Here is a 23,128-nt window from a genome sequence, read left to right on the forward strand (position 1 = left end):
CATTACTGTATGGCATCCAAATGCTACTAAAAGAGTTCTGTGACTTGCCTTAAAAATATCACACATGAACAGCTGTAACTAAAAAATGCTTTTGTCAAATGTTATGAAACGTCACAGGCTTCTTTCATATGTGCTCCAAAACAAATCATTACATTTTGTTAATAATAAGATAAGATAAGATAATCCTTGGATGATGGGCTCCCAGCCCTCTTCACTGCATAGTGTGTATCAGTCTGTCACTGCCTGAGAGACAGTGGGTAGCACCGACCTCAGTATAACCCATGCATCACTACTTACAACATATACACAATAAGTATGTATGTATATGCTATACAGGTACACATATACAGCTTGTGTATATATATATATATATATATATATATATATATATATATATATATATATATATATATACATTCATATGTTATATCAATTTGTAAATGTTGGAAAAATATATATTTTAATAATTATTTTTATTGTTTACTACTGTTGTCTCTTAGTAAAGCTATTCGAATGAGAGAGAGAGAGAGAGAGAGAGAGAGAGAGAGAGAGATAAGAGGCAGAGAGCATGTCAGAAGGAATAGGAGGGAAGGGGGGAAGGGGGACTCTTCAATAATGCCTTTGAATACATTGCTGAGAATAACTCACATATGTTTGACCGCGAACTAGTCTGTGCTTAATGACTTAATATGGACATATGTGGTATCAGCAGAATCACAAGAACCTGAACTTTAATAATTATCAAAAAAAAGTTGAAATTTCATTACTGCGTGGCATCCAGGCTCTGCTTAGCACTGGTGTGTAACTTGCATTCTAAACATGACACATAAAGAGCTGTAAGTCAAAAATGCTTTTGCCAAATGTTATGAAAAAACACAAGCTTCTTTCGTATGTGCTTCAGAACAGATCAATACATTTTGTTGGTACTGCATCCATAGGTGGCGCTATAACAAATTAAAAAACATATTTTTAAGTAGTTTTTCCAATTCTAGCGCCCCCTGTATGTGCATTTTGATCATAATTGATCCACTTCTTCAGAGTCATACCATGCACATGTGTACCAATTCTGGTTTGATTTGAGTGAAGTTTGAATGAGTTATAGCTAAAAGAGTGCATTGGGCTCCGCCCACTTGTGTTCGTTGACGTATTGCAGCAACAGCGTGTCCAAATCTAAACATTTTTTTGATAATTATTTACCTACAGGCAATACACTTTGCAATGAGACCAATTGTGTGATGATAGGATCAAAACTCACGGACTAGTACGATAAATTCCATAATCACATACCTGACAATTGAAGAAAATCTATAATTTTTTTCTAAATAGTTGCAATTGCAATATTGTTAGACACTAGGTAGAGTATATTATGAAATTATTAACATGTCGATAGGTTAAATTTTCACTGAGATATTTCATATTTCATGTTTAAAAAATAAATTGCGCCCCCTTGTGGCTATCAACACGAAATTTTTTCTGCAAATACAAAGTGTGCCTATGAACATACCATGCAAATGCCATGTTGATTGGGCATTGTTAAGCCTGTCAAAAAAATGATGAAAAAAAATTGAAATTTGATTGGCTGTTGACATAGTTAAACGTGCCCGTATTGAGTCGTCCTTAATTTCCCATATGTAGGCTTGCTGACAGAACCAGCATGCCAAATGTCAACTTAATTGACCTTGTAGATCCTGAGATATTAGCCAAAAGACATTGTTAGCTATAACAGCGCCCCCTATAATATTTCATGCAACAGCAAATGCATGCTACCTCAGAATCATGTCTAGAAGCAACGTGTGAAAGGTCATCAGATTTGAGTTAAGCATAAAGGAGTTACAGATATTTGAGTAAAATTTGCAATTCACGGTACACATTCATTTGCATATGTCGGCCATCTTGTTTTGAAATGTCAGGATGTTTGTAATAATTATTGACCAGCTCCCTCATGTGAACGTTTTGACACCAAGGTCATGGGGATCAGACAAAAATCCAGGGACTAGTTCGCGAAAATAGATTTTGCGAATTATGCTAATTAGCAAAAAATCTAAGTGGGCGGAGCTTAGTGGTTCTATGTACCTTTTTGATTCATCGGGACCCAAGGATCATGGAGAAAAAAAAAATTCGTCTCTACTCCACACGGCGTGGAAAATCCTTTAATGAAAGCGTTTTCTGTCGCTGTAGCGCCCCCTTGAGGCCAATCAAGCTGATATTTTGCGCCTGAGTAGCGGGAGGGTTTACTATCTTTTGACCAAGTACCAAGTCTGTAGGCCTTACGGTTTGGGCTGTGCGATCCGTTTTAAGGCAGAATTTTTGTTCGGAATAATAATAATAATAATAATAATAATAATAATAATAAAAATCAGAACAAAAACAATAGGCTTCCTTTGCACTTTGTGCTCGGAAGCCTAACTAGTTCACGAAAATAGATTTTGCAAATTATGCTAATTTGCAAAAAATCTAAGTAGGCGGAGCTTAGTGGTTGTATGTACCTTTTTGATTCATCAGCACTCAAGGATCATGTAGAAAAAAAATTTCATCTCTACGCCACACGGTGTGGAAAATCTTTTAATGAAAGCGTTTTTCTTCGCTGCAGCGCCCCCTTGAGGCCAAATACGCTGTTATTTTGCACGATCGTAGAGTCTGACCTTATTTATCTGGTGACCCAGTACCAAGTCTGTAGGCCTTACGGTTTGGGCTGTGCGATCCGTTTCAGGTGAATTTTGGGGGAAGAATAATAATAATAACAAGCGGCGATTTACGGCTTCCTCGCTTTTTAGGCAATAAATTTGCTTACTTTCGCCACTTTGAGATCATACACAACATTGCATACTCTCTGCTTACTTAAGAGATCCAAAATTTCTGATTTTGATCTGTCTGTGAGCCTCAAGCACCATTGCTAAGCATTATGAGATGGGTGGTGGATTATTCACAGTGCAACACTGCCATCTGGTGGTGGTGTGTTGTACTAGACCTTGTGGATCAAACCAAGCAGTGCTGTTGGAGCTTTACCCACATACATTTGAACATGAACTACAATCTGAATTATGACCTGATATGCACATATTTGGTATCAGCAATATCACAAGAACCTGAACCTTAAGGATTATTAACAAAAATGTGGAATTCCATTACTGCATGGCATCCAGATGCTACTAAAAGAGTTCTGTGACTTGCCTTAAAAATATCATACATGAACAGCTGTAACTCAAAAATGCTTTTGTCAAATGTTATGAAACGTCACAAGCTTCTTTCATATGTGCTCCAAAACAAATCATTACATTTTGCTAATAATAAGATAAGACAAGATAATCCTTGGATGATGGGCTCTCAGCCCTCTTCACTGCACAGTGTGTATCAATCTGTCACTGCCTGAGAGACAGTGGGTAGCACCGAATTCAGTAAAACCCATGCATCACTACTTACAACATATGCCCAATAAGTATGTATGTATATGCTATATAGGTACACATATACAGCTTGTGTGTGTATATATATATATATATATATATATATATATATATATATATATATATATATATATATATATATTCATATGTTATATCAATTTGTAAATGTTGGAAAAATATATAATTTAATTATTATTTTTATTATTTACTACTGTTGTCTCTTAGTAAAGCTATTTGAATGTGAGAGAGAGAGAGAGATAAGAGGCAGAGAGCATGTCAGAAGGAGAAGGGGGGAAGGGGGACTCTTCAATAATGCCTTTGAATACATTGCTGAGAATAACTCACATATGTTTGACCGCGAACTAGTCTGTGCTTAATGACATAATATGGACATGTGTGGTATCAGCAGAATCACAAGAACCTGAAGTTTAATAATTATCAAAAAAAAGTTGAAATTTCATTACTGCATGGCATCCTGGTTCTGCTTAACACTGGTGTGTAACTTGCATTCCAAACATGACACATAAACAGCTGTAAGTCAAAAATGCTTTTGCCAAATGTTATGAAAAAACACAAGCTTCTTTCATATGTGCTTCAGAACAGATCAATACGTTTTGTTGGTACTGCATCCATAGGTGGCGCTATAACAAATAAAAAACTTATTTTTAAGTATTTTTTCCAATTCTAGCACCCCCTGTATGTGCATTTTGATCATATTTGAAACACTTCTTCAGAGGAACATCTTGCACATGTGTACCCATTTTGGTTTGTTTTGGGTGAAGTTTGAATGAGTTATAGCTAAAAGAGTGAATCGGGCTCCGCCCACTCGCGTTTGTTGACCTATTGCAGCAACAGCGTGTCTAAATCTAAACATTTTTTTGATAATTATGTACCTACAGGCAATACACTTTGCAATGAGACCAATTGTGTGTTGATAGGACCAAAACTCACGGACTAGTACGATAAATTCCATAATCACATACCTGACAATTGAAGAAAATCTATAATTTTTTTCTAAATAGTTGCAATTGCAATATTGTTAGACACTACGTAGAGTGTATTATGAAATTATTACCATGTCGATAGGTTAAATTTTCACTGAGATATTCCATATTTCATGTTTAAAAAATAATTTGCGCCCCCTTGTGGCTATCAACACGAAAATTTTTCTGCAAATACAAAGTGTGTCCATGAACATACCATGCAAATGCCATGATGATTGGACATTGTTAAGCCTGTCAAAAAAATGATGAAATAAAACTGAACTTTGATTGGCTGTTGACATCGTTAAACGTGCCCGTATTGAGTCGTCCTTTATTTCCCATATGTAAGCTTGCTGACAGAACCAGCATGCCAAATGTCAACTTAATTGGCCTTGGAGATCCTGAGATATTAGCCAAAAGACATTGTTAGCTATAACAGCGCCCCCTATAATATTTCATGCAACAGCAAATGCATGCTACCTCAGAATCATGTCTAGAAGCAACGTGTGAAAGGTCATCAGATTTGAGTTAAGCATGAAGGAGTTACAGATGTTTGAGTAAAATTTGCAATTCACGGTACACATTCATTTGCATATGTCGGCCATCTTGTTTCGAAATGTCAGGATGTTTGTGATAATTATTGACCAGCTCACTCCTGTGAACGTTTTGACACCAAGGTCATGGGGATCAGACAAAAATCCAGGGACTAGTTCACGAAAATAGATTTTGCAAATTATGCTAATTTGCAAAAAATCTAAGTAGGCGGAGCTTAGTGGTTGTATGTACCTTTTTGATTCATCAGCACTCAAGGATCATGTAGAAAAAAAAATTTCATCTCTACGCCACACGGTGTGGAAAATCTTTTAATGAAAGCGTTTTTCTTCGCTGCAGCGCCCCCTTGAGGCCAAATACGCTGTTATTTTGCACGATCGTAGAGTCTGACCTTATTTATCTGGTGACCCAGTACCAAGTCTGTAGGCCTTACGGTTTGGGCTGTGCGATCCGTTTCAGGTGAATTTTGGGGGAAGAATAATAATAATAATAATAAAAATCAGAACAAAAACAATAGGCTTCCTTTGCACGTTGTGCTCGGAAGCCTAATAATAATAAAAATCTGAACAAAAACAATAGGCTTCCTTTGCACTTTGTGCTCGGAAGCCTAAATATAGCCGCAAGCGGCGATTTACGGCTTCCTCGCTTTGTAGGCAATAAATTTGCTTACTTTTGCCACTTTGAGATCATACACAACATTGCATACTCTCTGCTTACTTAAGAGATCCAAAATTTCTGATTTCTGTCTGTGAGCCTCAAGCACCATTGCTAAGCATTATGAGATGGGTGGTGGATTATTCACAGTGCAACACTGCCATCTGGTGGTGGTGTGTTGTACTAGACCTTGTGGATCAAACCAAGCAGTGCTGTTGGAGCTTTACCCACATGCATTTGAACATGAACTACAATCTGAATTATGACCTGATATGCACATATTTGGTATCAGCAGAATCACAAGAACCTGAACCTTAAGGATTATTAACAAAAATGTGGAATTCCATTACTGCATGGCATCCAGATGCTACTAAAAGAGTTCTGTGACTTGCCTTAAAAATATCATACATGAACAGCTGTAACTCAAAAATGCTTTTATCAAATGTTATGAAACGTCACAAGCTTCTTTCATATGTGCTCCAAAACAAATCATTACATTTTGCTAATAATAAGATAAGACAAGATAATCCTTGGATGATGGGCTCTCAGCCCTCTTCACTGCACAGTGTGTATCAGTCTGTCACTGCCTGAGAGACAGTGGGTAGCACCGATTTCAGTATAACCCATGCATCACTACTTACAACATATGCCCAATAAGTATGTATGCATATGCTATACAGGTACACATATACAGCTTGTGTGTATGTATATATATATATATATATATATATATATATATCAATTTGGAAATGTTGGAAAAATATTTATTTTAATTATTATTTTTATTATTTACCACTGTTGTCTCTTAGTAAAGCTATTTGAATCTGAGAGAGAGAGAGAGAGAGAGAGAGAGAGAGAAATAGAGAGAGATAAGAGGCAGAGAGCATGTCAGAAGGAATAGGATGGAAGGGGGGAAGGGGGACTCTTCAATAATGCCTTTGAATACATTGCTGAGGATAACTCACATATGTTTGACCGCGAACTAGTCTGTGCTTAATGACTTAATATGGACATATGTGGTATCAGCAGAATCACAAGAACCTGAAGTTTAATAATTATCAAAAAAAAGTTGAAATTTCATTACTGCGTGGTATCCAGGCTCTGCTAAACACTGGTGTGTAACTTGCACTCTAAACATGACACATAAACAGCTGTAAGTCAAAAATGCTTTTGCCAAATGTTATGAAAAAACACAAGCTTCTTTCATATGTGCTTCAGAACAGATCAATACATTTTGTTGGTACTGCATCCATAGGTGGCGCTATAACAAATTAAAAATATATTTTAAAGTATTTTTTCCAATTCTAGCGCCCCCTTTATGTGTATTTTGATCATAATTGATCCACTTCTTCAGAGTAGTACCATGCACATGTGTACCCATTTTGGTTTGATTTGGGTAAAGTTTGAATGAGTTATAGCTAAAAGAGTGCATCAGGCTCCGCCCACTTGTGTTTGTTGACGTATTGCAGCAACAGCGTGTCCAAATCTAAACATTTTTTTGATAATTATTTACCTACAGACAATACACTTTGCAATGAGACCAATTGTGTGTTGATAGGATCAAAACTCACGGACTAGTACGATAAATTCCTTAATCACATACCTGACAATTGAAGAAAATCTATACATGTTTTTAAAATAGTTTCAATTGCAATATTGTTAGACACTTGGTAGAGTGTATTATGAAACTATTAGCATGTCGATAGGTTAAACTTTCACTGAGATATTCCATATTTCATGTTTAAAAAATAAATTGCGCCCCCTTGTGGCTATCAACACGAAATTTTTTTTTGCAAATACAAAGTGTATCCATGAACATACCATGCAAATGCCATGATGATTGGGCATTGTTAAGCCTGTCAAAAAAATGATGAAATAAAACTGAAATTTGATTGGCTGTTGACATCGTTAAACGTGCCCGTATTGAGTCGTCCTTAATTTCCCATATGTAGGCTTGCTGACAGAACCAGCATGCCAAATGTCAACTTAATTGACCTTGTAGATCCTGAGATATTAGCCAAAAGACATTGTTAGCTATAACAGCGCCCCCTATAATATTTCATGCAACAGCAAATGCATGCTACCTCAGAATCATGTCTAGAAGCAACGTGTGAAAGGTCATCAGATTTGAGTTAAGCATGAAGGAGTTACAGATGTTTGAGTAAAATTTGCAATTCACGGTACACATTCATTTGCATATGTCGGCCATCTTGTTTCGAAATGTCTGGATGTTTTTGATAATTATTGACCAGCTCACTCCTGTGAACGTTTTGACACCAAGGTCATGGGGATCAGACAAAAATCCAGGGACTAGTTCACAAAAATAAATTTTGCAAATTATGCTAATTAGCAAAAAATCTAAGTAGGCGGAGCTTAGTGGTTGTATAGACCTTTTTGATTCATCGGGACCCAAGGATCATGTAGAAACAAAAATTTCGTCTCTACGCCACACGGCGTGGAAAATCCTTTAATGAAAGCGTTTTCTTTCGCTGCAGCGCCCCCTTGAGGCCAATCAAGCTGATATTTTGCGCCTGAGTAGCGGGGGGGTTTACTAATTTTTGACCAAATATGAAGTCTGTAGGCCTTACGGTTTGGGCTGTGCGATCCGTTTTAAGGCAGAATTTTATTAGGAAGAATAATAATAATAATAATAATAATAAAAATCTGAACAAAAACAATAGGCTTCCTTTGCACTTTGTGCTCGGAAGCCTAATAATAATAATAATAATAATAAAAATCAGAACAAAAACAAAAGGCTTCTTTGCACTTCGTGCTCAGAAGCCTAATAATAACAAATTAAAATCAGAACAAACACAATAGGGTTTCAAGCACTTCGTGCTCGAACCCCTAAATATAGCCGCAAGCGACAATTAACGGGGTTCTCGCAGAATAGGCCTGTTTGGAAACAATAGGCCTACATCGCTGATACGGTACCCTTAAAATCATGTCCTTACGTAGAATGTGAAATTTGAACCCAGTTGCGTAAAGTATGAAGGAGTTACAGACGTTCAAGTAAAACTTGTGATAAGCCGAAGAGGTTCATTTGCATTTGCTCCACATTGCATTTGGCATAACAACTCACATCCACAGCAAAATGTGTAGTCTTAGACTGCCATCTGCTGATGAGAAATAAGTACTTTCCAATATTTATGGCCCAGTTATAAATGCATAAACAAAAGTATTTGGGCGTGTACTACTATGTGAATATTTAGCGAAAATGGACATATGTGGTATCAGCTGAATCCTAAGGATCTGAACTTTAATAATTATCAAAAAACTTTGCACTTCTATTACTATGTAGCTTACAGGCCCCTCCCAAAAAGAGAGATCCAGCATGTATTCCACAAGTCAAATACATGCTATATATGCACACATATATACACCTATAACTCAAAAACGCTTTCACCAAACATTTCAAAATTTCACAAGCTTGATAAGCCTGAGGAGCAGATGTCATAATTAAATTGTGGTGCCACTGCAATCCTAGATGGCGCTATAACACAAAAAAACTTTTTAATAAGTTATTGTCCAATTGTAGCGCCCCCTTTGGGTGGATTTAGGCCATAAGAGACATGCTCCTTCAGGGTATGGTCTTACATAATCCTATAAAGTTTGGTCTGGATTGGGCTTCTTTTCTTGGAGTTATAGATGAAAGAACCTATAAAGCAGCTCACACTTCAGTTTATTGACATGTTGTGACAACACAATGTTAAAAAGTCATACTTTTTTTAAAGATTATTTACCTACAGACTCTACAGATTCCAACAAAACCAATTGTTTGGGAATAGCTTCAGATTCCACGGACTAGTTCGAAAACCTCAATTTTCAAACAACTGGCCAATAAGAAAAAACAATACATTTCTTGACAATACTTGCTATTACAAAGTTGTTAGGCAATATAAAGAGTACAGAGTCCAGCAATCTGCATGTCAATATGCTTAATTTTCGCTGAGATATTACATATTTTCTTGTTATAGCGCCCCCTAGTGGCTATCGTTACGAAACGTCTTCTGCTCTTAGGAAGTGCGTCCATGGACATGCCAGTCAAGTATCATAATGATTGACCTTTGTCAAGCTTGTCAGGGAGCTGCTAAGATCTGATTGGCTGATGACGTTACAATTTGGCGAGTATCGACTTGTCCTTTATTTTCCACTTAGAGCCTTGCCTAAAGCAGCTGTATGCCAAGCGGCGGACCGATCGGACTTGCGGATGCTGAGATATGAATTTCTAGTATTTAGAGCGCCCCCTATGTGAATTTTGGCACTACCGACGACATGCTACCTCAAAATCATGTCCCTAAGCAGAATCTGAAATTGCAATCCATTTGAGTAAAGTATGCAGAAGTAACAGCTGTTCATGTAAAACGGGCGATAAGCCGATAAGGTTCATTTGCATATGGCAGCTACATTGAATTGAAATGTCAACGTTTTTTTGATAATTATTAAGCTTCAGACTCCTGCGAACCTTTTGACACCAAGCTCAAGAAAATTGGACAAAAATCCACAGACTAGTTCGCAAAAGTAGGTTTTGCAAATTATGCAAAATAGCAAAAAATCTAAGTGGGCGGAGCTTAGTGGTTGTATCGACCTTTTTGATTCGGCAGGACCCAAGGAATCAGGGGGAAAAAAAATTTCGTCTCTACGCCTCACGTGGTAGGAGCCCCGTAAGAAAAGGCGTTGTCCTTCGCTGTAGCACCCCCATGAGGCCAATCAGTCTGATTTTTTGCGCCTGAGTAGCGGGAGGGTTTACTACCTACTGACCAAGCCTCAAGTCTGTAGGCCTTACGGTTTGGGCTGTGCGATCGTTTGTAGTGCAGAAAAAGAACCGGAAGAATAATAATAATAAATATAGCCGCAAGCGACAATTAACGGGGTTCTCGCAGAATAGGCCTGTTTGGAAACAATAGGCCTACATCGCTGATATGGTACCCTTAAAATCATGTCCTTAAGTAGAATCTGAAATTTGAACCCATTTGAATAAAGTATGGAGGAGTTACAGACATTCAAGTAAAACTTGTGATAAGCCGAAGAGGTTCATCTGCATATGGAGGCCATCTTGAATGAAAATGTCAACATTGTTTCTATAATTACCTAGTGTCAGACTCATGTGAACGTTTTGGCACCATGCTCAAGAGAATTGGACAAAAATGCACAGACTTATTGACAAAAGTATGCTTTGCATTTCGTGCTTGAACCCCTAAATATAGCTGCATGGCATGGTCCTAACACGAATGGGCCTAATTGGGACCTTTGGCCAGTCTGAGAGGTCAATGAGGCCTTAGGACACATGAACCATTTAGGCCAAACAAGGTAAAAATGAATCTATGATTTTGTTATATCTTCAACTAGCAGCTAACATTTGGAAATGTCTCATGTACTTACGAAGTGCCCCATAGACACCCTGTAAATATTTCTTTATGATTGGGCCTTGTTGGGCCTTTCAAAGAGCTGCTGAAACCTCAGTGGCCAATGGCAGCCATTGTGTATAGTAAATATCAACAACAACATGGAATCGGATTAAGTACATCACTCACTAACTGCATGTCACGTGTCCATGAGGTGTCCATTAAAGCAAGGATCTGCACAATGAGGCCTTAGTGTTGGTGTAAGGAGCATCAGTACAGAGAGACCCTAAGCAGTTTTGGACAGTGAGGTTTCACAAGTGCTAATGAACCATTTGTTTTAGTTTAGCAAAGGACATGATATGACTGGTGAGCACCGTTTTTAATTATGATAAATATTTTTGTTCATATGTTATGACTTTTGACCTGTACAGAGAAATAAGTTCTTGAATGTAGATGAACAAAGCAATATATGGCCTTAGAGTGCCACCTGCTGGTGAAACAATTTACTACTGTCCCATAGAGGAGCTGAGCTGTTACAAATGCACATAGAGATTTTTTAATCAGGTACTGCTCTTTGAATATTTCATTCACATGGACATATATGGTATCAGAGGAATCCTAAGGACCTGAACTTTAATTATTGATAATAAAATGTGGAACTTTCATCAGTATGTGGCTTACAGGCCCCTCCCAATTACAGAAATCCAGCATGAACACAGAAACTGCACATAACATGTAATTGTGTAATTGTAGCTCTCCCTTTTGATGGATTTCTGTCATATTGTACAGGCTCCTTCAGGGTAAGACTCTACATATGTATGTAAATTGTGGTCTTAATTGGGCTTCATTTGTTTGAGATACAGCTGAAAGAATGTAAAAACTCAGCACACTTGGACTAATTGATTTATTGTTTCAACAGTGTGTCCAAATGTTGTACTTTTTTGGATAATTATTTACCTACAGACTCTGCAGATTCCAACAAAGTCAATTGTTTTGGAATAGAGCCAAATTCCACGGACTAGTTCGAAAAAGTTCAATTTTGAACAACTGGTTATTGAGAAAAAAGGATGCATTTTTTCACAACACTTGCAATTACAAAGTTGTTAGGCCATCTGCAGAGTATACAAAGCTGCAAACTGCGTGTCGATACACTTAATTTTTGCTTAGATATATCACATTTTCTTGATATAGCGCCACCTAGTGGCTATCGTTACGTAATTTTTTATGCACTTAGGAAGTGACCCCAGGAACATACCAGTCAAGTCTCATGATGATTGGACCTTGTTAAGGTAGTCAAACAGCTGCTGAAAACTAATTGGCCGATGACGATCACAATTTTGCCCGAATCGCGTTGTCCTTAATTTTCCACTTATAGCTTTGCCCATAGAAGCAGCATGCCAAAGGATGGTTCAAACTGCCTTGCGGATGCTGAGATATACACTTGTAGCATTTACAGCGCCCCCTATATGAATATTGGTTCCTCCTTTGACTTGGTACCTCAGAATCATGAGAGTAAGTTCAATATGCAAATTGAACACATTTGAGTAAAGTATACAATTGTTATGAATTTTTAAGTAAAACAGACGAAGAGCCGAAGAGGTTCATTTGCATATGGCGGCCATCTTGAATCCGAATTCTAACATTTTTTGGATAATTATTAACCTCCAGACTCTTACAAACAATTTGGCACCATGCTCAACAGAATTGGACAAAAATCCACAGACTAGTTCGCAAAAGTAGGTTTTGCAAATTATGCAAAATAGCAAAAAATCTAAGTGGGCGGAGCTTAGTGGTTGTATCGACCTTTTTGATTCGGCAGGACTCAAGGAATCAGGGGGAAAAAAAATTTCGTCTCTACGCCTCACGTGGTAGGAGCCCCGTAAGAAAATGCGTTGTCCTTCGCTGTAGCGCCCCCATGAGGCCAATCAGTCTGATTTTTTGCGCCTGAGTAGCGGGAGGGTTTACTACCTACTGACCAAGCCTCAAGTCTGTAGGCCTTACGGTTTGGGCTGTGCGATCGTTTGTAGTGCAGAAAAAGAACCGGAAGAATAATAATAAAAATAAAAATCCTAACAATTATAATAGGGTTTCAAGCACTTTGTGCTCGAACCCCTAATAATAAAAATAAAAATCCTAACAATTATAATAGGGTTTCAAGCACTTCGTGCTCGAACCCCTAATAACAAATTAAAATCAGAACAAACACAATAGGGTTTCAAGCACTTCATGCTCGAACCCCTAATAAGAAAAATCCTAACAATTACAATATGGTCCTACACTACGTGTTAGGACCATGAAAAGCGGAAAAAACAGAACAAAAACAATAGGGCTCCAGCACTTGCAGTGCTTGGACCCCTAATAATAATAAGAAAAAAACCGACAATCGCTATAGGGTCCCCACACTACGTGCTAGGACCCTAAAAATAAGGTCTTCTAAATTAGCCTTATGACTACTAACTGTAGCTGAAATTAATAACTAAACCAGGGGTCGGCAACCTTTACCACTCAAAGAGCCATTTGGACCCGTTTCACACAGTAAAGAAAACACTGGGAGCCACAAAATCCGTTTGAAATGTTACATGAAATAACACTGCATATAACAGGGGTTTTTTTTGCCTTTGTGCTATGTATAAACAAACTATACTGTGTTACATTTATGAAATTAATTAACGACTGCAGAAAAATGAAATAACATTTCTGCATGCAACAAAACATTTTTAACTCCGAAAAAAAAGACGTTGGGTTGAAGGTTAAATAAAATACTCAATGTCTATTTGAGCCCTTGTAGTAATGGGGAAAAAAATGCTGAACTTAAACTATCCACTGGCAGCAAACAAAAATGCTGTGTTCTCTCTGCGTGCCGTCATCCTTTTACTGGCGCTGTGCAGTCAGCTGTCAAAAAGTTCAAGAAACCGCACACTGGCAGGTGTCGCACATTGGAAGATGTGACGTGTATTAAGAGCGACAAAATATTTTAAATATTAAAATATTTTAGATGTTACAAGATCGCCATAATCTTCATAGAATTACATTTTGAAAATGAACAAACTAAATAAAAAATATCTTAATTAAATACTCAGTAATTATTTTCAAAAGCTGAGCCGCATCAGAGGGATCAAAGAGCCGCATGCGGCTCGAGCCGTGGGTTGCCGACCCCTGAACTAGACAAAGTATATGGACAAACGTACTGGGACACCTACACGAACTGTTATGACATCCCATTCTAAATCCACTGATATTAACATGGAGTTGGTCTTCCATTGCACCTATAACAGCTTCCACACTTCTGGGAGCGTGTCTGTGGGAATTTTTTTTCTATTCATAAAGAAGAGCATATGTGGCAGCGGTTCTCATTTCTATTGTTGCTGTAACTGAATTCAGCACCAGAGTCAGATATAAATCAGATGATATTTGCATGGTTTTTGGATTTTTACAGTGGCTTCTGATCATACTAATATAACATACATGTGTGAAAATGTTACCCTGTTCTGCTGAACTTGTGAACAGTCGAGATGATTAGCCAGCGCACCTTGTGCCATGCTAAACACAACCCCAGGAAACCTAAATATGTAGTATTTGTTATATCCTTTTTATTTATTTATATGACATGCTGCCAGTGACTTGATCCAGCTCTGCTGCATGATACTGCTTTATTTGATGCTCTTGAATTGTTTCTGAAGCCACTTTAGCTCAAAACACCCATGGACATAGTGAAAGTTAAAAATGAAGAAGCTACTCTTCTTTGGTTCCATCTGGTAACAAAATCTTGTGGTTCACAAACCAATTTAGGTTGGTGTAAAATTAGGGTTGCAAACAGCAACTGGACTGGTTCCATGCTGGTGGAAAAGGGGTTATAAGGTGCCTATGTCAACCCCTGAAACCTCCCAGTAATATCCCTCCTCCACCAAACTTTACAGTTGGCACAATGCAGTCAAGTAGGTAATTAGCCTTCATCAAATCAAGACTCATCCATAAGACAACACAGAACATGTCTCCAGAGTTCTGAATCCAAAGAGTCCAAAGGTGGGACACTTTGCACCACACTTGACAATTTGCTTTTGCACACTTGCAATTTGCCATGGTAACCCATGCATATAAGCTTCTGGAGTACAGTTAAGGAATTTTGTTAGCTTCACATTTGGCAGGTCCAACTTATCTGCTGTTGTCAAAACTGGATTTTTTTAAGAAAGCATGTAAAAAAATAAATAATAGAAGAATAAAAAAGTACAGATTTCACACAGGATCTTAACAACAACTCATTCCTTCAGAAATGTTTGTAAAGGCAGAATGCATGGCTTGGTACTTCATTGTATAAACCTTTGGCAAAGGCACTGAATGAAATCACATAATTCAATGACTAGGAAGTGTATTCCTATACTTTTGTCCACATATTGTAGATGTGCTTACCTGTTTTGACTTTGAGAGGGATTGGTTCAATTCTACCAGCACCTGAGATATGAGAATAATCAGTTAAAATTAAAAGTTAAGAAAATGATTGCACTGGACTGTCCTGAAGGTGTTGCTAAATGCATTTTTCTTTGCAGCATTTTATTTAAAGATCTATCCTCATTAAAAAATTATTTGGTGGTTGACAGCACAAATTAATGTTTTTGACATTCATTATTTGAATTATGATAGATGCCATTTAGTGACTATTATTGCTAGCTAGTACATATAAAAGTACAAACTGGATTCCAAAAAAGTTGGGACACTAAACAAACTGTGAATAAAAACTGAATGCAATGATGTGGAGATGGCAAATGTCAGTGTTTTATTCATAATAGAACATAGATGACAGATCAAAAGATAGTGCAGCAATACCAGAATGGTGTTACCCAGCGTAAAATAGCAAAGACTTTTAAGTTATCATCATCATCAGCCGTGCATTAACATCATCAAACAATTCAGAGAATCTGGAACAATTGCTGTTCATAAGGGTCAAGGCCGTAAAACTCTATTGGATGCTCTGGGCCAGGGGTCTTTTAAAATGGAGTGTGGCAAAATGGAAGACTGTTCTGTGGTCAGATGAGTCACGATTTGAAGTTCTTTATGGAACACTGGGACGCCATGTCATCCGGACGAGAGAGGACAAAGATAACCCAAGTTGTTATGAACGCTCTGTTCAGAAGCCTGCATCACTGATGGTATGGGGTTGCATAAGTGCTTGTGGCATGGGCAGCTTGCATGTCTGGAAAGGCACCATTAGACTATGCAGAGAACTATGTTCAGGTTCTAGAACAACATATGCTCCCATCTAGATGTCATCTCTTTCAGGGAAGACCCTGCATTTTTCAACAAGATAATGCCAGACCACATTCTGCAGCAATCACAACATCATGGCTACGTAGCAGAAGGATCCGGGTACTGAAATGGCCAGCCTGCAGTCCAGATCTTTCACCTACAGAGAACATTTGGCGCATCATAAAGAGGAAGGTGCGACAAAGAAGGCCCAAGATGATTGAACAGTTAGAGGCCTGTATTAGACATGAATGGGATAGCATTCCTATTTCTAAATTTGAGAAACTGGTCTCCTCTGTCACCAGATGTCTGTTGAGTGTTGTAAGAAAAAGGGGGGATGCCACACAGTGGTAAAAAAATGGCCTTGTCCCAACTTTTTTGGGATTTGTTGACACCATGAAATTTTGAATCAACATATTTTTCCTTTAAAATGTTACATTTACTCAGATTAAACATTTGATCTGTCATCTATGTTCTATTACGAATAAAATATTGACATTTGCCATCTCCACATCATTGCATTCAGTTTTTATTCACAATTTGTTTAGTGCCCCAACTTTTTTGGAATCCGGTTTGTACGTTATTCTGACTATTGGCATATCTAGGCACCATAAATAAATGTTTAACCATCTATGGCTTATGCAGATACAGACAAAAATTTTCTAGGAGGGGGTCAAATTCAAAATCACATCAGGCAAAACGTCTATGTCATATTTATATGATTTAATATCACTGAGGTCTGACCAAGCATATATTTGTGGGTACTAAATAGAAAAGTTTCTGATTATATGCATCTGGTAAAAATTGTTGGGGGTGAAACAAGTTACTTATTAATCAGGATTGGTGTCCACACATTTTTACTATGTTTTCATAGTTTACGTTAGCACTAACCTTCTTTTCCAAGGCCTTGTCCGGCTACGTATCCCATTTTTTGAAGCAATGCAAAGCCTTTGTTTTCAGTGCTCATGGAAGTCTGAAGAGCAGTATCTCGTCTGTCCAGTTCGTGTTGCTTGTAGGTTTTCTGTTTATTCTGATTGCTTATTTCTTTGGTAAGTTCCTCTCTCTTCAGAGCGTGCTTTACATGTTTCACCATAGGTACACCAGGTCGAAAGTCCAACCTGACATGATATTAAAACGAAAGGACAATAACTCACCTTGTTAATTCATCATGTGACTTTTCGCACATTATGCATGGTTTCATGCATATTTAATAACCACTTGTGTAATTGCCACATTTCCTTTCTGCATTTCCCTAACTTTTATCTTCTACGTTAATACATTTATTCATTGGCATCTCCTTAACAATGGTGTGAGTTTAAGATGTCAAAGTGCCTTAATGGTCCTATTGGTAGGTCAATAACCTTTCCTGTATCACGGGTAGCTAAGGCATACCTAGTCAGCATAGAAATTCTGATATCAATCCACCAATAGGGATGTTAAAACATGACAGCACCTTTGTTATCAGAATGATGAGAAAACAAGGGGAAAAAAATTACAAAACATACAAAAAATAAATAAATACCAAACTCAACTTGCATTATTCTTTTATGATATGTCTTCATTAGTTAATTTGTCAAGTCATTTACTAATCTACTCCAAATGATTCATGGAATAGAAACACCTACCTTGTATCTACACTCATTGTACATTTTATCAGCTCCACTGCCCATACAGGGGCACTTTGTAGTTCTGCAATTACAGTACTCCACTGGTTACTCTGCATACATTCTTATCTCTATTTCACCCAGCTTATCAATGGTCAGGACCCCCAAAGGACCACCACAGAGCAGGTATGATTTGGGTGATGGTTTATTCTCAGTGCTGCAGTGACACTGACATAGATGTGATGTGTTAGTAAGAGTTATGCTTGTTCAGATGGATCAGACACTGCAGTGCTGCTTGAGGTTCTAAACACCTCAGTGTCATTGCTGGACTATGCATCCAGGTAGAGAGGTACTGAAAAGCAGGCCTCCTTCTCACAGAACTCACAGTTTCAGGCATGCCCAGTCTCAGACCACCAAGTTGGTAGTACAAGAGAGTAACAGATATTTAGTCTCACATTGCCAGACACTCTAAGGAGAGTCTGGTGCTTTGCGCCATTAAATGTGGCCAAAAAACCTGTACTACTGCAGGTGTCAAAGTGAACTTTATTGTCATTTAGACAACACACAGCAGTGCACAGCTAAATGAGATTCTGTGTCTGTAAAATAAATGTGCTAGGCAAAATAAGACAATAAGTAATTTAAATAGACATACTCAGAATCAACTATAGATAATACAACTACACAGAATAAAGGCACTATATCTATAAAATTAAATAATAGCAGCAAGGAATGGCAGTGTGTATAACTAAATAGGTATACGCATAGAATGTAATATACATATGAAGCAGAAAAATATTGCACATGAATATTGCACATCAGGTAAATAAATGAATGGAAGTTGTGCCATATAAAATATGAACATATTGCACGTCTGCATTATTGTAGTATACATAGTCTACGCAGGAAGTGGAGGCGCTGCTTTGCTTTCATGATGAGAGAGGTAGTGTATGTCATGTCCAACTGAGGTTGTCTGTAATATGAACCCCCAGAAACTTTTAACAGATTCCAAGATACTGAGTGGATTATGAGTGCAGTGTGAACTGTGTGTTTTCTCCTGAAGTCAACTGTGATCTCTTTTGTTTTGTTGACATTCAGCATCAGGTTGTCTTGTCACACCAGTCCACCAGTTGGTTGACTTCATCTCTACAGGCCACCTCATCATTGATGTTAATGAGGCCCACCACTGTTGTGTCGTCCGTAAACTTGATGATATGGTTGGAACTGTACTTTGCACAACATTCGTTAGTCATCAGTGTAAACAACAGGGGACTCAAACACACAGCCCTGAGGCACCCCAGTGTTCGTGCTGATGGTTTGAGAGGTATTCTTTCCCACTCTTACTGTCTGGGGTTTATCGGAAAGAAAGTCCAACATCCAATTGCATAGCGGTGTGTTGATGCTTATCTTTGTGAACTACTTTATCAAGTGCTGGGGGATGACTGTATTGAATGCGGAGCTGAAGTCAATGAAGAGCATACGTACATATGAGTTTTTTTGCTCCAGATGAGTCAAGTTCAAGTGAAGTGCTACTGACATGGCATCATCTGTTGACCGGTTTGGGCAATATGCAAATTGGAGGGGGTTGAATGTAGCAGGGAGATTTGCTGAAATGTGATCTTTGACCAGCCTTTCGAAGCACTTCATTATGATGGGGGTGAGTGCAATCGGACGGTAGTCATTAAGTGATGATACAGGTGACTTTTTTGGCAATGGCGGTGGACTTGAAACACTTGGGAACAGTGACTTGGCTCAGGGAGGTGTTGTAGATGTCAGTAACCACGTGCGCCAGTTGGTCAGCGCATTCCTTAAGAACAAAACCTGATATGTTATCAGGACCAGCAGTTTTTCGTGGGTTGACCCTGTGTAGGGCTGTCCGTACTTTGGCTTGGTCTAATCTAAGTACTTCATCATCCAGATCCAAAGGGGCTTTTGTTATTGGTGTGGTGTTAGTTTCATCAAACCTGCTGAAGTATATGTTGAGTTTGTTGAGGAAGTTGATATTGGCATTGCTGAGTGAAGTGGATGCCTTGTGTTGTAAAAAATAATTTTATTACTTTGTATTAGTGGACAAATATCCTTAAATGATTAGTTAAAATTAAGCATTTACAATTGTGTGAAATCTTGTATCTTATATGTACTCATATGAATGATTAACCAGTATTTAACCATGTATTTAAACAGTTTAGAATCTCCACACTAACTGGCATGTTGACTCAGTATTAGCACCTTTCTAAATTCTTAGACCTCTAACATTGAACAGATCTGCACTTAGGCTTTTAGTATAAATTACAAGTGTTAGCCAAAAGGGGGAGTTGAACTTTAGGGCATCTCAGTGACCTTAAGTCCATTAGTGACTCCTCTGAATCTTGGTGACAGAAAAGGAGTGTGGGAAACAAAACCTACAGTGTCAGAAGGGCATGATGAGTGTTTTGGGGTCACAGGTGCATGGGAAACCTGCACGCGAGAAACATGAGTACTAACATGTCTTATTATGCATATTAATATATGTTAATCAGCCAGAAACGCCTTGCCAGCAGGGTATACGTCATTTGGGGTATAAAACTGTGGAGTCAGATGCGAAGAGTCAGAACTTTGCGTGGAAAGGGCACTTTGCGTTTCTTATGTATTAGTTCTCCTGGATCCAGTATTGTAATAAATACTTTGATTTGCTTTGAACTTCACTCGACTGGTCTTTGTAAAACTTCCGGAACGAGCACGCCTCCCTGAGGAGGAAGGTTCTATTTTGGAACTTTTTGATATTTTCTAAATTTTAATTACTTTGGGAACGGTCCAAAAAGAACGTTTTAATTCTTCACTTGCCACAGCCGTCTGGGGTCTTTTGAGTCAGTGAAGTGGCTCTGGATTTTCTGTCCATAGGCACACTTAGCAGATCTCACACCCTTATTCAGTTTGGCACTTGCAGATGAGCGCATCTTTGTGTCCAGACTTAAAAGCAGTGTCACATGCTCTCAGTAGAGCATGCACTTCACTGTTGAACCAGGGTTTCTGATTAGACAGTGTGGTGATGTTTTTGGTGACTGTCACATCTTCCACACACTTGGATATGTATCCGATTACTGACTCAGAATATTCTTCAAGAATGATGTGTTGGTTGACAGTGGCAGCTTCTCTAAACATAATCCAGTCCGTGAACTCAAAACAGTCCTGTAAAGCTGAAACTGCTCCCCCTGGCCAGCATCTTATCTGCTTCATGGATGATTTGTTTCTGGTAAGCAGGGGTCTGTATACTGGTCTTACCATGACAGAGAGGTCGTCTGAATTCCCCAGGTGTGGGTATGGAACTGCCCTGAATGCACTCCTGATGTTACAGTAAACATGGTCCAGTATGTTTTTCCCTCTTGTTGCAAATTCCACATGTTGGTAGTAATGTGGCAGTACAGTCCTAAATTTAGCCTGGTTAAAATCTCCAGCAATGATATGAACACATTCCGGGTTGGCATTTTGAGACAAACTCGTAAATCTGTAAAGTGTGGATAGTGCATCTTTTGTGTTTGCATCAGGGGGGATGTAAACAGCTATGAAGCAAATAGCAGTGAACTCTCTTGGCGGGTATAAAGGTCTGCATTTTATTGTGAGAAATTCAATATCCTGTGAACAGTGACTTGAGACAGTTTTAACATTTGTGCACCAGTTGTTTTTGATGTAGATGCACACTCCACCTCCTCGTGATTTTCCACTGAGAGCTGGCTCCTGAAAATGAAAGCACAACAGTCTCTCACCTTGTGTTGAGTGGTTAATTCCAGTCTGAGATGGTCCATTTTGTTTTCCAGTGAGTGGACATTAGACAGGAGAATGGATGGAAGCGCAGTTCTGTGAAGGTTTGCTTTAAGCCTCACGCTGATGCCGGCTCGGGAGCCACGTTTGCACGATCTCTCACACCGCTTGCGTCGCCTCCTCAGGCGGTCAGTAATGGGAGTCGGGAACGCTGCTGTGCAGGCCGCTGGGTCTTGCTTGCGCATAATCCCGAGCTCTCGGAGTGTTATAAGCCCCGACAGGTAGCAATCCTCTGTTAAAGTCGCTGAATGAACTGGTATTACGAAGTCCAAGTAAAACGCTGCGACTGTAGACTAATCTTGAGATTAGATTGTGTCTGAAAAAATGGTACATTTAACATAAAACGCACATCGCTAACGGGAGCTAGAGTAGCCGCTGCCACATTAACTACTTCCTAATAATTAATAATGTTCCTAACTAATAATGTTCCTAAATAATAATAATGATCATACATGGGAAAAATGTAAAATATCCTATGCCAATCCATTAGAGCTTCACATAAAACCCACCCCCTCTACGCCTACCTGCAACCACAACATTCCTGTAATCTTTGGACATTTAAATCCTATTTCAAACCAATAGGGTTGGTGTGGCCTTTTAAGATCAGCAACCAACTACACTTAACACCGAAGCTTACATAAATTGGTGTGATAAACAATACATAAATTACTGTTTATAACAGGAATAAAATGTTAAGAAGGAACATTTTATATATATTAATAACAAAAACTATCTATGAAGAGGAGGCAGCAATGCAAATGTCTGCTCACCAGAGGAAACAGCAGTGATTTGCAACTTAAAAATTATTGTAACCTTTAAATCCATAATTTATTTTCCAGTAAATCTTTAAAGTAAATATAAGTATGACCACTTCAAAGCTCACTATATTCTAAGAATGTTGCTGTTAACCATGCTGACACACAGGAACATGAGAATTCTAAGGAAGCAAAGGTTGCTACTGTGCTACCTTCAAATAAATGGAGGAACCTTGGCAGGCACCATTTTCGACAGAAATTCGATTCAGATATGCTTCACTTCCTCCCTCCCTCAGAATACTGCCTCAGTAGACAGTATTCCAATTGTTTCGACACAGTCTATGTCTGAACACAAGACAACAATCTCGATGCCTTGGTGCTGTCTCTGGCATTCAGACATTAAGACGTTAAGACACATGTAACAGAATCGTGTTTGACACACTTCCAAAGCAGGAACATGTCATGATGTTACTAGGATACACAAACATTATAAAAGAAATAAAATGTTAAAAAGGAAAATTATACACATTTAATAATAATACAGTATGTATAAAGAGGAGGCAGCAATGCAAAGGTTTGCTCACTGGAGGAAATGGTGGTGATTTGCAGCTATTTGCTCTGTAACTGCTTGTCCCAAAGTAACTAGGCTTATTATTATTCATATTATTATTATTATTATTATTAATGAGGATTTATTTAGAGAGAAAAAAAAGTACATGATTATTGTGAACTTTAAACCCATAATTTATTTTACATTAAGTAATTTTCAAGGTAAATTTAAGTAGAATTTCAAAACTC

General features: G+C 38.2%; 1 protein-coding gene across 2 annotated transcripts in view; it reads right to left on the bottom strand.

The window, feature by feature from the left end:
* gpatch11 (G patch domain containing 11) overlaps window positions 1-23,128 on the bottom strand; it is a 72,467-nt gene that overhangs the window by 37,510 nt on the left and 11,829 nt on the right. For both annotated transcript variants that reach the window (XM_066679922.1, XM_066679921.1), the window contains exons 2-3: window positions 17,068-17,294; window positions 15,346-15,387 (exon numbers count right to left, since the gene is read on the bottom strand). In XM_066679922.1, coding sequence (XP_066536019.1) covers window positions 15,346-15,387; window positions 17,068-17,269 — 244 coding nt within the window. In that variant the 5' untranslated portion in view covers window positions 17,270-17,294. The remainder of the gene's footprint in view (window positions 1-15,345; window positions 15,388-17,067; window positions 17,295-23,128) is intronic.

Source organism: Hoplias malabaricus, chromosome 8 (genome assembly GCF_029633855.1).
Source record: "Hoplias malabaricus isolate fHopMal1 chromosome 8, fHopMal1.hap1, whole genome shotgun sequence".
NCBI lineage: Eukaryota > Metazoa > Chordata > Actinopteri > Characiformes > Erythrinidae > Hoplias > Hoplias malabaricus.